The sequence below is a fragment of the Neoarius graeffei genome, chromosome 23, assembly GCF_027579695.1.
Source record: "Neoarius graeffei isolate fNeoGra1 chromosome 23, fNeoGra1.pri, whole genome shotgun sequence".
NCBI lineage: Eukaryota > Metazoa > Chordata > Actinopteri > Siluriformes > Ariidae > Neoarius > Neoarius graeffei.
This window is the reverse complement of record NC_083591.1, coordinates 21,863,892-21,876,895: the sequence shown is the minus strand read 5'-3', so window position 1 is coordinate 21,876,895 and position 13,004 is coordinate 21,863,892. Positions and strand designations below refer to the sequence as shown.

Sequence of the window (13,004 nt, the reverse complement as noted above, 5' to 3'; positions counted from 1 at the left end):
CATCCATCCATCCATTATCTGTAGCCGCTTATCCTGTTCTACAGGATCGCAGGCAAGCTGGCGCCTATCCCAGCTGACTATGGGCAAGAGGCGGGGTACACCCTGGACAAGTCGCAGGTCATCGCAGGGCTGGAGTTAAATACATTAAGAATATATTTCTACACAGTGTCAACTTTATGAGTGAAATGTATTACTTGTGTAGCGCATGCGTGAACTTCTGTGCACGTTAGTTTAACCTTATATATCATTGTTGTGAGAAAGGGCAACATAAGCTCAAAGACAGCTAGCAAATCTATAAATCCTGTTTTAGGGCCACTGCTTTCGGAAATACCCCTTTGGCAGAGGGCAAAGTTGTGACAGAGAGTGCGTTCTCTTAAAATATAAACTTCCGTTATGGGCATCCCTCGCGTTTCAGAGGGCACTTGTACGATGCATTCTGGTTCATGTAGTGCAAAACGTTTGCCTTTCGCTTTACATTCTAATGTGTTTGGCATATATATATATATATATATATATATATATATATATATATATATATATATATATATATATATATATATTACATGTTATTTTAAATAGCTTTAGATAAATTTGGATGTTTATGAATTAAGTATTTTGTAGTAGAGTCGGTCGTTCTTGAATTTAAACTACAACATCCGTCTTCCTTCTTTCTGCACGGAAGGTGACGTCCTAAAACTGATAGTGGGTGGAGAAAAACAAAACCGCTTCCGTGTTGATCTCGGCAGATAAACAACTAAAGGATTACATAGACTGGAGAGTGTTACAATGGTTTTATAAACCATTACAATAGAAAAAAAAATTACTCATCAAAATGTCGTCGGCACAAGGTACAAAGAAAAGGGACAAGCGAATTTTTTCAGGTATCTGTCCAGATTTCAAATGCCAGGCGAGACTGTTCTTCCCTGCTTATAGCTCAGTTAGCATTGAATGCACGGAGTGCGGCCAACGTCACGAACAGAAGGATCTTTTAAATGTGAAAGAAGTAACCGATCCAGATGTAGTGCTTCATAATTTACTCAGAAATGCCTTGCTCGATGTTACAGGAGCTCCAAAGAAAAGCACAGAGCTGGTCAAAGTGATGGGTCTGTCCAACTACCATTGCAAGCTACTGTCACCGATTCTTACCCGTTACGGGATGGATAAACAGACGGGGAAAGCGAAGCTACTACGGGAAATAAATCAAGGTGAGCTCTTTGACTGCTCGCTGCTAGGTAGCAGAGCTTTTCTTATAGAACAGGAGCACGTATCTACAGTTGGCTATGGTAAAGACAGATCTGGCAGCCTCATATACCTCCATGATACATTGGAGGAGATCAAGAAAGCTAACAACAACAAAGAATGTCTCATTCCTGTACATGTAGACGGAGATGGCCATTGCCTTGTTCACGCTGTGTCCAGGGCTTTAGTGGGTCGTGAGCTTTTTTGGCATGCGCTAAGAGAGAACCTCAAGCTCAGTTTCAAACAAAATCTGGATCGCTATAAGGCTCTCTTTCAAGACTTTATTGACACTGCAGAATGGGAGGACATCATCAACGAGTGTGACCCTTTGTTCGTGCCTCCAGAAGGTGTCCCACTTGGATTGAGGAACATACATATTTTTGGGCTAGCCAATGTCCTGCACCGTCCCATAATCCTGCTGGACTCTCTGAGTGGCATGAGGAGCTCGGGTGACTACTCGGCCACATTTCTGCCAGGTTTGGTGCCTGAGGAGCAATGCAGAGGAAAGGATGGCTCCCTCAACAAGCCTATCTGCATTGCTTGGAGCAGCTCTGGCAGGAATCATTATCTCCCTCTAGTGGGTATTAAGGGAATGCCACTTCCAAAACTGCCTGCAGCACTGATCCCCAAGGCTTGGGGAGTTCCACAGGAGCTTATCTGTAGGTATGTCAGTCTGGAAGCCTGTGGAGGCTGTGTCATTGGGGGAGATCGAAGCCTGCAAGAAAAATACTTGCTCCGTTTAGTCAGTGCCATGGAGGATGTTTTTATAGAGAAACATGGCATCCATCCTGCACTTGTGGCTGATGTTCATCAATATGTTTACCGCCGAACAGGGGTAATTGGCATCCAACCTGAAGAGGTGACCGAGGCAGCAAAAAAATTGGTGCAGGAGAATCGTCTGCACCGCTGTCTGATCTGCAATGCACTGTCTGAACTCCATGTTCCCACTGAGTGGCTAGTACCTGGTGGAAAACTTTACAACCTTGCTAAGTCTACTCATGGCACTCTCCGGGGAGATAAGAACTACACCTTCCCATTGAATAATGTGGTATGTTCCTACTGCCCTCAGAGGGATGCACTGGTTCCTGACTACAAACTCAGTTCACTGTCCACCTGCACCTGGTGCCACAGGAACTCTGCACGGCGTGTCCGTGGTGATGGATCTATAGTGTACTTGAATGGGGACCGTACCAACACACATTCACAGGGTGGTAAGTGTGGTTGTGGCTTTAAGCATTACTGGGATGGAAAGGAATATGACAACTTGCCAGAGGCATTCCCCATTACCCTTGAGTGGGGTGGCCGTGTAGTCCGTGAGACTGTCTATTGGTTCCAGTATGAATTAGATGCAGCGCTGAACAGCAATGTCTACAATGTGGCAATGTGTCTGGTCACTAAGCACTTCCCAGGAGAGTTTGGCAGTGAGATTCTAGTGCAGAAGGTGGTGAACACTGTTCTGCACCATACAGCAAAGAAGAACCCAGGGGAGTACCAACCAGTGACCATAGAGGGTGCTCACATGCAGGGGCAAGGGGGTGGACAGGTGGTGGAGTGGGATGCAAACCCTCCTCAAAAGATTATATTGACAGGTCAGAAGGGCCGTACGTTACATAAAGAGGAACTGGTGATGAGCCAAGCAGAGAGGAGTCTGCAACATAAGATTAGTGAGCAGGCAGCTCTGTCCCAACGCAGACGTACACAACGCCAGCAAATGCAAGACCAGAGTGCAGAGCCTCGCTCTGCCTCCCCTGCCCCTTTCTCCTCAGCTCCACCCACACCCACTAAAGGCCTGACTGCTATTGGGCAGAAGAAGATCCGGGTGACAACCAGTGATGGGCGGCAGGCAACGCTGCAGCTGCAAGCCCATAATACCTATGCAGATTTGCAGGAGGCCATCACCCAAGCTTTCAACCTCCAGCCCCACCAACAGTGCATCCGGCACGGCTTTCCTCCTCGAGAACTCCCACCACCACCCCCTGAGCATCAGGACCTGCCTGTCGCCCTGCAGCATGGAGACCGCATCACTGTGGAAGTGCTCAAGGAGAGTGTCCCAGACACACAAATAAATACTCCTACCCTGATGGAACCTTGGCTCAGCAGAACCAGCAGTCGAGAGATACAGGACAATGTTGATCTGGAGATGTCATCACTCTGTCTCCTTGCAACACTTATGGGTAGGACATAACCTTTTAAAAAGCAGTAACAGCCCTTGTTCATATATAACAATTTGAAACACAGAATAGAGTTATTCTGTACAAATATCAATTTCACAATGGAAAAGTCAGAGTAAATAATTATTTGTCCACTTAAGTATATTTAACTGTTTTGATTGAATTTATGGTGCCATTTTTGATATTGTATTTTATATATATATATATATATATATATATATATATATATATATATATATATATAAAATTAATTTTTTTTTTTTTTTGGCAAAAGCCTTTTCAAGAAAAAGAAATTCACAACATTTGTTTGTTCTCTTCCAAAAGGTTGGTCCATGTGATATGTTGTTAATATGCCATTTTGGTGGATGTGCATAACAGATGTCACATCCACCAATTGGATACTGATTCAGATCAGGGTCAGTAGTTGTCTGAAACACTGGATTAGTATACAGTAAATCCTCTAATACTGGCCTGTATTCCATTACTGGCCGGGACTCTAATATTGGCCGGTCTCGCTGTCGGAGGAGGTAAATAATGGCCGGACTCTAATACAGGCCGGGGCTATAACCAACGATGTTTCTGAGATCATAGTGGCCTTACACAATCGTTCCGATCTGAAAGACAATTGTGATCAGTGGCGCCGCCAGGCGTATGGCCGTACGCACTAGGCGTACCTTGGGGAGAGAGATATTTTTTTTAATAATTGTTACCTGAATGCTTTGGCAATGCAACATAATTTGAGAGAGAGAGAGACGTGTGTGTGCCGGTGCATTTGTGTGCTTCAGGAGTGGGCGGGGTGTGCGTGACCAAGAAAGCTCATTGGTCAATGCAGATATACTTTTCTTGCACCACTGAGATTCTCTCCAGTTTTGAGAAACGGAGACAGACAATCGTCAGTAGTCAGAGCTTGTGTGAGAATTTATTGAGAAGCGAGTCAAAAATGAGTAAACGAACCCTGAAACAAACGAGCTTGTTTCAGACTTTTACGAAAAAGTCCAAAAGCAGTGATCCAGGGGTGTCATCTGCTTGCCAGTCCTCTCCAGTATCAGCTAGTAACACGGCACCGGCAGCTTCCACTCCTCCGCAACCTAGCAGCAGTACGCTGCAGCTGGATGCTAGCTCAGTTCCTTTGAGGGAATTGCCTTCATCTACCTCTGAGTTTGAAACTAGCCATACATCCAGTGAATTTCATATAAGAACACCTACATCTCCCCATGTCCCTTACGATCAGAAGTAGATGGTTGCTCCACCTTGCTGACAAATGAGCCATCAGATAGCTTTACTAATGAGCCATGAGTCAGCCCGCTATCACTGACATCAGATTTATCAGACATAGGTAAACTTCAACCAGATGCCTTAAAATGTGCACCGGACTCTGTAAAGCTCAATGTCCTACAGAACCGCTTCAAACCAGACAGAGGGTGGATGGCTCCTTCTACTCTGATTTTCGGTAAACTCAGAAAAATACCCGAGGAGTTTTTCAACGAGTCTATGTACCCCACGTTGCGCTACAGTGTGTGTCAGAGTCGTGCGTGCGGTAGTGCTGAGCAAGTTCACTAGATTCTAATCGAGGCTATAAAGAGTTTATTGTTTATTGTCGTGTGTAGTTCACATATGTTGTTCAAATATCAGCCTGTGTTCATGGAAGGCTATTGTTCAATTTCAAGTTAAAGTTCTATCGTTGTTTTGTGTATAAGCCTATAGATCGACTCTTCATAGAAACTGCAGCACGCAAGCATTTTTTTTGGGGGGGGGGGATTACACCGCTAGTGCGTACCTTACAGTTCAACCCTGCAGGCGCCCCTGATTGTGATTACCGGTAGGTCTGGTGGTAACCAGGCAACGAAGCATCAACTTGACTCGAACGTGAGACTTCAGTTTTCAGTCACCAGCATCTTTTTATTCATTCCACTGGTAGTCTGTTTTGCTCAAATAAAAATAGAGACCTGCCTCTAATTCTGGCCTCCTTCCAATAATGGCCTGGACCAAGATGCACTTGAGTGAAATAAAGGCCCTGGCCTATATTAGAGGATTTACGGTATGATCGAGTTTAACGTTTTCTAATCCTGTCCACTGTTGTATTTAATATTGCAAACGTGTAATGTTGCTAGATATACAACACAGGAAAAATACAGATCATGCACATAAACAATGGGCCTCAATTACTAATCTGGTGTTTGTGTAAATTTATGCATAAGGAGATGTACTAATGTAAACCTCAGTTGTCTGGCTTCAACTTTATTACTGGTGATGAGTAACTGCAATTCTATGCATGGATTACTGTCAAATTGAAATAGCTTATGGCTCTTTCTATGATAAGGGGTGACAAATGCCATATGCCAGGTTTGTGGTTGTGTAGCATGAGTGAGAATAAATAGAAATAAAAACCAAATATATTTTTGTGGTTATGGTATGTCTGTTAGATAGTATTGATAAAATGAGCAAGGTATCTTATGCCGCTTTTCCACTACCAACGCGGCTGAGTTGGGCTGAGCCGTGCCGTGCTGAGTTGGGCTGAGTCGAGCTGAGTGGGGCTGTTGGAGTTGCATTTCGACTACAACCGCGCTGAACCGTGCTGGCTGGAAGTGGGTGGACACATTGGGTGGAGTTAGCAAAAGTGGGTGGACGTCACGTGATGTCGTTAGGCGGCGCAAACAGTGACATCAGTGACCTTTTAAGCGGTAGTCTCACCACCCGGGTAGTAAACAATAAACACGGAGGACATGGAGTCGTTAGTGTTGCTGGTCTTGGTGCTGTGGCTTGTTGTCACCGACAATGCCAACAGATACTGGCAAGAGCGTATAGATGAGGCGAGGCGCATAAGGCTTCAGAAATTCTCGTAATTCTTCTTCTTCCTGGTTTATGGTGTTTACAGATCCCAGCGTGCTCGCGGGGCGTGTGTGGGCATGTGAGGACACTCCTCCTCACCAATCAGTGCACAGGGGAGTGTCTGCTCACGCCCCTAGCCCCACTCGGCTCGCTTCAGCCCTACTCCAAAACCGTGCGAGTTTTGGGTGCTAAGCAGGGCTGAAGCGAGCTGAGTCGTGCTGCTCTGAGGTAGTCGAAACGCGAGCCGTGTCGGGCTGAAGTGAGCTGAAGTGAGCTGAAAAAGGGTAGTGGAAAAGGGCCATTATTGGATTTTATTTTATATTTTTAAATCAATGTCTTCATCAAATAATGCAGTGTTTTGGAGACCAGTTTTGTGACAAAATTGGTGCTGGAATTTCAATCCAATCTCACTCTAAGATAAAATTTAAATTTTACTCTAGTGTACTGATGGAACAGCTTAAGCTCAAATTTAAACACAGAAAAATATTTTCATTGTAACTCTTCCTAAATCCCTGTAAGCGCCGATCAAAAATTGCGTCACACGCATAACATCCTCTGTCTATCTAAGTTACGATCGTTCAGATAGTGTTTAAAAGGCTATTTTTAAAATTAAATAAAAGCTGGGCATAATGTGTGTTAAATAGATACAAGTCTGACTGCTGTTGAGGTGGGGGTTTTTTTTGGGGGGGGGCGGTTGGCAAAAATTCTGATAAAGCCTTATTTGGATTTAAATGTATGGTTGTAATCCTCTGTCCAACTGTTATGCACGAAACAGGTACCTGCTAATTCCTACTCAGAAGTGTACACTGACTCCTGTAGTTTCAATTCATAAATATTTTATGAATAAAGTTCTTTTTTTTTTAATTTCTCAGGTTAAATAACACCCTTACAAGGTACATTTTATTTTGCTATCACTACTCTGGCTCCAATAGTTTTTCCTGGGTAAAATCTACGTGAAATTTTGTTAAAACGGTTGGAGCCCATTTATGCATTTAAATTTTTTTTTCTGCATGATATTTGAAATTATTTTCTTTCTTTATTAAGAATAATTCCTATGTTATGATTTTCTCATTGGGAAATAATAATGACTATGAGTATTTTTGGAAATCTTTTGGCTCAAAAATTAGTGTCCAGGTTACACATGTGACGCCAGATTTTTACGGTTTTCAATGTGGTCTCCTGCACAGCACAGTGGGAGAGTTATCTCCCCCTTATGGGCCATTCTCAGAAAATGTCACAAATTCAGTTTTAAACATGAAGTTTGTTTTTTCTCTAAAACCATTAATCCTGGCCCTCTATTATACATTTATTTTAAGAAAGAATTTAACAGAGCAGTAAAAAAAAAATAAAAATTGAGACAACTTGTCTGCATTTGCAAAAATTTTATTTAGCCTAAATATACCAAAATGTCATTAGCACTATGTATCTAAATGAGGATTAGTGAAATTTGAATGAAAATAATTCTTGTTTTTTATTTTTTCACTTTTCTTTCTGAAATATTACCTCTATAACTTCACTTTTTTATTGTGGAAAATATCATGATCATTGCTTCAATGGTTGTTGGTGTATAGCCTAAAATATATGCACAAGAATGTGTACTTTCTTGATGTCTTTACTGTTACCCAAATGGTAAAATCATGCTGTAACTCAGGGCTTTGACAATAGAGGGCAGTGCAGCTACATGAGGAAGGACCAGAATGTTGAGTAGCCATTTTGAAAAAAAAATCACTGGTGCATGAATGTTGGAATCCAGGAAACTGATCAGGTAAATATGAAATTTCGAGATGTCACGGAAATTAACTGTTTTTGCTGTTACCCCCAAATGATAAAGATGATGATGCTTGTTGAAAAAATTTAGTTAGCCAAGTAGCAAGTTAGGATGGGATAATAAATGCATACTTTTGTTTCTTTTTTTCCTGCACTCAGTGACCCAAAAATGCCATGAGATGTCTTTACCGTTACCCAGGGTTGTCTACCATTACTCTATAGAGTAACAGTAAAGACAACAACTGGGCATTATTTTTTTGTAATGTTATCTCTTGCTTTGTGAATTCATGAAAAATGCTTTTTGTCTATTAAATATATTTACAGGGATCAACTAAAATTAGTGTGTACAATTTTTTTTTTTTAATAAAATGTCTTTACTGTTACTTGTCACATTTTCTAAGAATGGCCTATGTACCAGGGTACTATAACTATTAATTATAACCCATATTTAAAGCTCTTCTTTCAGTTTTTAAATTTTGAGTGTCCTGTGCAAACCTTATCATAGAAAGAGCCTTATTTCAATTACACACATTTCAGTGAACTTTTGTGAAGCCCAGTCACTTGTATTCATGACATTTCTTTAAAGAAACATTAAATATGAAAAAACATAAAGAAAGTAAGCCAACCACAAATCCATAAATAAAGACAAATCAGAATATCCATGCTATTAAGACAATAGAAATGCTACTGTATAAAGGAGGATGTGCTCCAATGGCTAGTGTATAGGATGGTTCTGTTTGCCTCAGTACCTTCTTTTGACCCTCTGGGGTCTGAGGGTATTTTCTGGCACTAATGATTTTGGTATGCTCTTATTTTGTTGTCAGGTTCTACAAATCTAAGCAGTGTCTTGAAAGTCATATGACTTTTTTGTGTGTGTGTGTTCAGCTATAATAATATCTATGTAGTATGAATGAACCCTTTATTGTCACTAGTCACAAGTACCAGCGAAATTGGCCATCAACCCGTCCGTACATATGCACATACATACAATTGACAGAGGGGGAGTAGACAGGACAGAAGACAGGGATGAAAAGAAAAAATACAGAGTAACATGAGGAGAGGGGAGGAGAAAAAAAGCAACCCCCACACTATGCTCCTGTGGGGAGTACAGTGTGGGAACATAAAAAAAAACACCTCAGCACATAAGCACAAAATAACACAAGTACACTTTACAACATGAAAACTCGGGACTTGGGGGGGGTGATCGGGGGGGGGGGGTAGAGGTAACCCAGCGCAAGCAAGCAGCCGTCCGTTCCTGCAGCCATGACAGCGCTGGTCGCGCACCCGCTTGTCACACTGGGGGTAAAAAGCAGCGACCGTGGGAAGTGGGGGAAGGAATGCAAGAGCGTCTCACTGCAGTGATCTTCAGGGGGAGTTGTTGTTCCAGCAACGGCCTTGGCTGAGGCCAGTGCTGTCTGAGGGAGCCGAAAGCAGATAAGATTGGGATTGTTTGGTCTTGGGGCGAGTAGACGCATTCTTTTACACGACGACTATGTTTGTCCATTCTGGTCTCTGAATCGATCCATTTTCCTTTGCAAAGCCAAAAGCTTTTCCATGATGTTATCCATGTTGCGGTTCAAGTTCTAAATAGCCACAGTCTGAGTGCCGACAGCTCTGCCCACCACTTCAATCATGTCGGGCAGAATTATGGGGCTTTGGACAGCTGTCACCATTTTCTGATTTCCTCTATATACCAGGGCAATGCCTAATCCAATCAGCAAAAGACCTGTAATCATGGTTCCGAATAGGTAGATGTCTTCAATGTCCTCCACAGAAAGAACCACCAGGCACACGACCCGGCACTTCTCCCACGCGTCCATCTGCATGGTTTTTTTTTTTCTGCTTCTTTTTTTTTCTCTGCCCCCCAACTCGTCTGCCATAATGAGGACAATGTTCCCTCCAAAACTCACAAACATCAAATGAGCTGTGTGGCAACCAAAGCAATAAATTTTGAAATAGGGGCACTATGTAGCTCATGAGGCCAACCTATGCTAAATTATAATATCATCTCAAAAGATATCCCAGAACAAATGTCAGACAAAGGTTCCATGTGTTTTTAGCCATCATAAGCCCCTTAAAACAGCATGGAAAAATTTCAGTATCCACATTTCATCCACCAGTGGCTGCCATTATGTCCTCGTTTGAGCTATCCACTATTCCTTCACAATTTATCATCCTGTATGCCTGAAAATTAGTAGGAATAAACTTACAAGGAAAACCGATAAACTGGCTAGGAGAAGTGTGTGTGTGTAAAATAAATAAATAAAATAGGTTAAAACATTACAAATTCCAAAATGCCAAACTTCCTGTTGGGCAGAGCTAATGCAAACCAATGGGGAAATATGTTTCCCGTAGTGAGGACAATGTTCCCTCCAAAACTCATGAACATTGGATAAATGTTGTGGCATCAAAAGCTATAAATTTGAATCCAAAATGTTAGGGAGTGCTAAGATGTCTTTTAGCCTCACCCAAGACAAATAACCTAAGGATAATAAACGTTTGCCCTATTTACACGAGTGCATGAAATTTCTTGAGTTTTCGAATATTTCCAAGGTGTCAAATCTGTAATTATAGAAAAATAATAATAAATATAGCTGCTAGCGGTGATAAAGGGCCCTCACACTCAAGCCCACCCTATTACCGCAAAAGATATCCCACAACAAATGTCAGAGGTAGGTTCCATGCATTTTTAGCCATTGTAAGCCCCTCAGTACAGCATGGGGAAAATTTCAAAATCCCATATTCTATCCAACATTGGCCGCCATTACATGCTTGAGTTATCCACTATTCCTTCATAATTTATTATTTTGTCTGTCTGAAATTTGTACCTACCAACCTTCAAGATGAACTGTGTAGGAGAAGTGCGAAAGAGTATGTAAAAAATAGGTTAAAATATCACAGATTCCAAAATGGCCAACTTTCTGTTAGGCAGAGCTAATGCGGACCAAAGGGAAATATGTTTGCCTTAGTGAGGACAATGTTCTCTCCAAAACTGATGAACACTGAATGAGCTGTGTGGCAACCAAAGCAAAAAGTTTTGAAATAGGGGGCGTTAGGTAGCTGATGAGGCCAACTTACACTAATTTACAATATTACCTCAAAAGATATCCCACAACAAATGTCAGAGGTAGGTTTCATGCGTTTTTAGCCATTGTTAGCCCCTCAGAACAGCGTGGGAAAATGTAAAAATCCCATTTTCCATCCAACATTGGCTGCCATTATGTCCTCGTTTGAGCTATCCACTATTCATCCCATATGTCTGAAGTTTATTCCTACCAACTTTCAAGGAAAGCCGATAAACTGGCTAGGAGAAGTGCGAAAGAGTATGTAAAAAAAAAAAGCTTAAAACATCACAAATTCCAAAATAGCCGACTTCCTGTTAAGTGGAGTCAAATACAACCAAGTGAACGTATCACAAGAATATTGATCACACAGTAAGAATATGTCAAAATGTCACACGTGTTTTGGCAGTGGAGTCATTACTGTCCATGTCCAAATGATGGTGCTATACCAGAGGGTCACTTTGGGCATATGGACATCATCAAAACCATAATTTCCTATAACCTGTGAAGTTTGAGCCATGTCAGGCAATGCATGGTGAATTTATGACTCACTTCCTGTTTGTGTGGTGTAATGTATAAATTTATTGGTTTGCCATTTCAACATCTTGTGACATATCACAGATTCCAAATCAACAACATCTTGACATCACGTATACCAAATATGGCATGAATCCAATAAACCATCTAGGAGTATGTTAAAATGTAACGTGTCAAAACGCACAAAACCAAAAATATCTCGCTTCTTGTTGAGTATGGTTGAGGCAATGTATATTGCAGTTTTGTTCATACAGGGGCACTCCCCACACCTACCAAATTTGATACGGATATGTGAAACTATATACTGGGCAGGAGTCTCCATGACACATAGGTGCGCTATGGAGTCCCCTGGACAAACCTAGGGTCAAGCCCCTATTCCTGAGTAGCAGTGCACATGCTTGACGTGTGGATCAAATTTTGTGAGTTTTCAAATATTTCCAAGGTGTCAAATCTGTATTTTTGAACTAGGGGGCACTATGGAGTTAATGAAGCCCAACTAGACTGAATTACCCTATCAACTCAAATTATATCATAGGAGAAATGTATGTGCAAAGTTCCATGAGTTTTTAGCCATGGGAAGCCCTTCAAAATAATATGGGAAATTTTAAAAATCCCACATTCTATCCAGCATAGCTGACTTCCTGTTGGGCAGAGTCAAATACAACCAAGGAAACTTTGTCCTGTATTACAAGAGTATCGATCACACCAAATTTTGTGCCGATCTCAGCAACTTCATCTCAGCCATAGCCTGTTCTCAGGGACACTATTGAGCTCTGGGACCACGCCCAGTCCCTTGCTCAATGTAAATTTGTGATTTTACGCACATTTGATCAGTGTGCCAAAATTTGTGAGTTTTTGAGCATCACAAGTGCCTCAAAAACGAATTTTCGCATGGAGAAAAGTGAGTGTGTGTGTGTGAGTGTGTGTGTGTGTGTAATAGCCGCTAGTGGCAATAAAGGGCCCTCGCACTCGAGAACATGCTGAAAAGAATAGGGCACTGCACCCGGGGCCAAGCTTCTATCCCTGAGTAGTGGTGGCTGGGACTGATGCGAGTATCAAATTTCATGAGTCAAAGTTTTTAGGCAATGGAATCATCACTGTCCGGGTGTAAATGGTGGCGCTATACCAGAGGGTCAAATTGGGCATGTGGATACCATCAGAACCATCGTATCCTATAACCTGTGAATTTTTAGCCATATCCGGCAATGCATGGTGAATTTTTGACATGCTTCCTGTTCGTGTGGCATAATATAAATTTATTGGTTCGCCATTTCAACATCTTTCAAGATATCACAAATCCCTTCACAATGTAAAATCAGCAACATCTTGACATGACTTGTACCAAATATGGCATGAATCCAACAAACCGCCTAGGAAGAGTACATTGAAATGTAACACA

At 41.8% G+C, this 13,004-nt stretch overlaps 1 protein-coding gene across 2 annotated transcripts in view; it reads left to right on the top strand.

The window, feature by feature from the left end:
* Positions 1-711: 711 nt before the first annotated feature.
* vcpip1 (valosin containing protein (p97)/p47 complex interacting protein 1) overlaps positions 712-13,004 on the top strand; it is a 44,796-nt gene continuing 32,503 nt past the window's right edge. The window contains exons 1-2 of one of the 2 annotated variants that reach the window (XM_060905932.1): positions 712-881; positions 1,065-3,413. In XM_060905932.1, coding sequence (XP_060761915.1) covers positions 833-881; positions 1,065-3,413 — 2,398 coding nt within the window. In that variant the 5' untranslated portion in view covers positions 712-832. Of the gene's footprint in view, positions 3,414-13,004 lie in introns of both variants that reach the window. The other variant, XM_060905931.1, reaches the window with a different exon arrangement.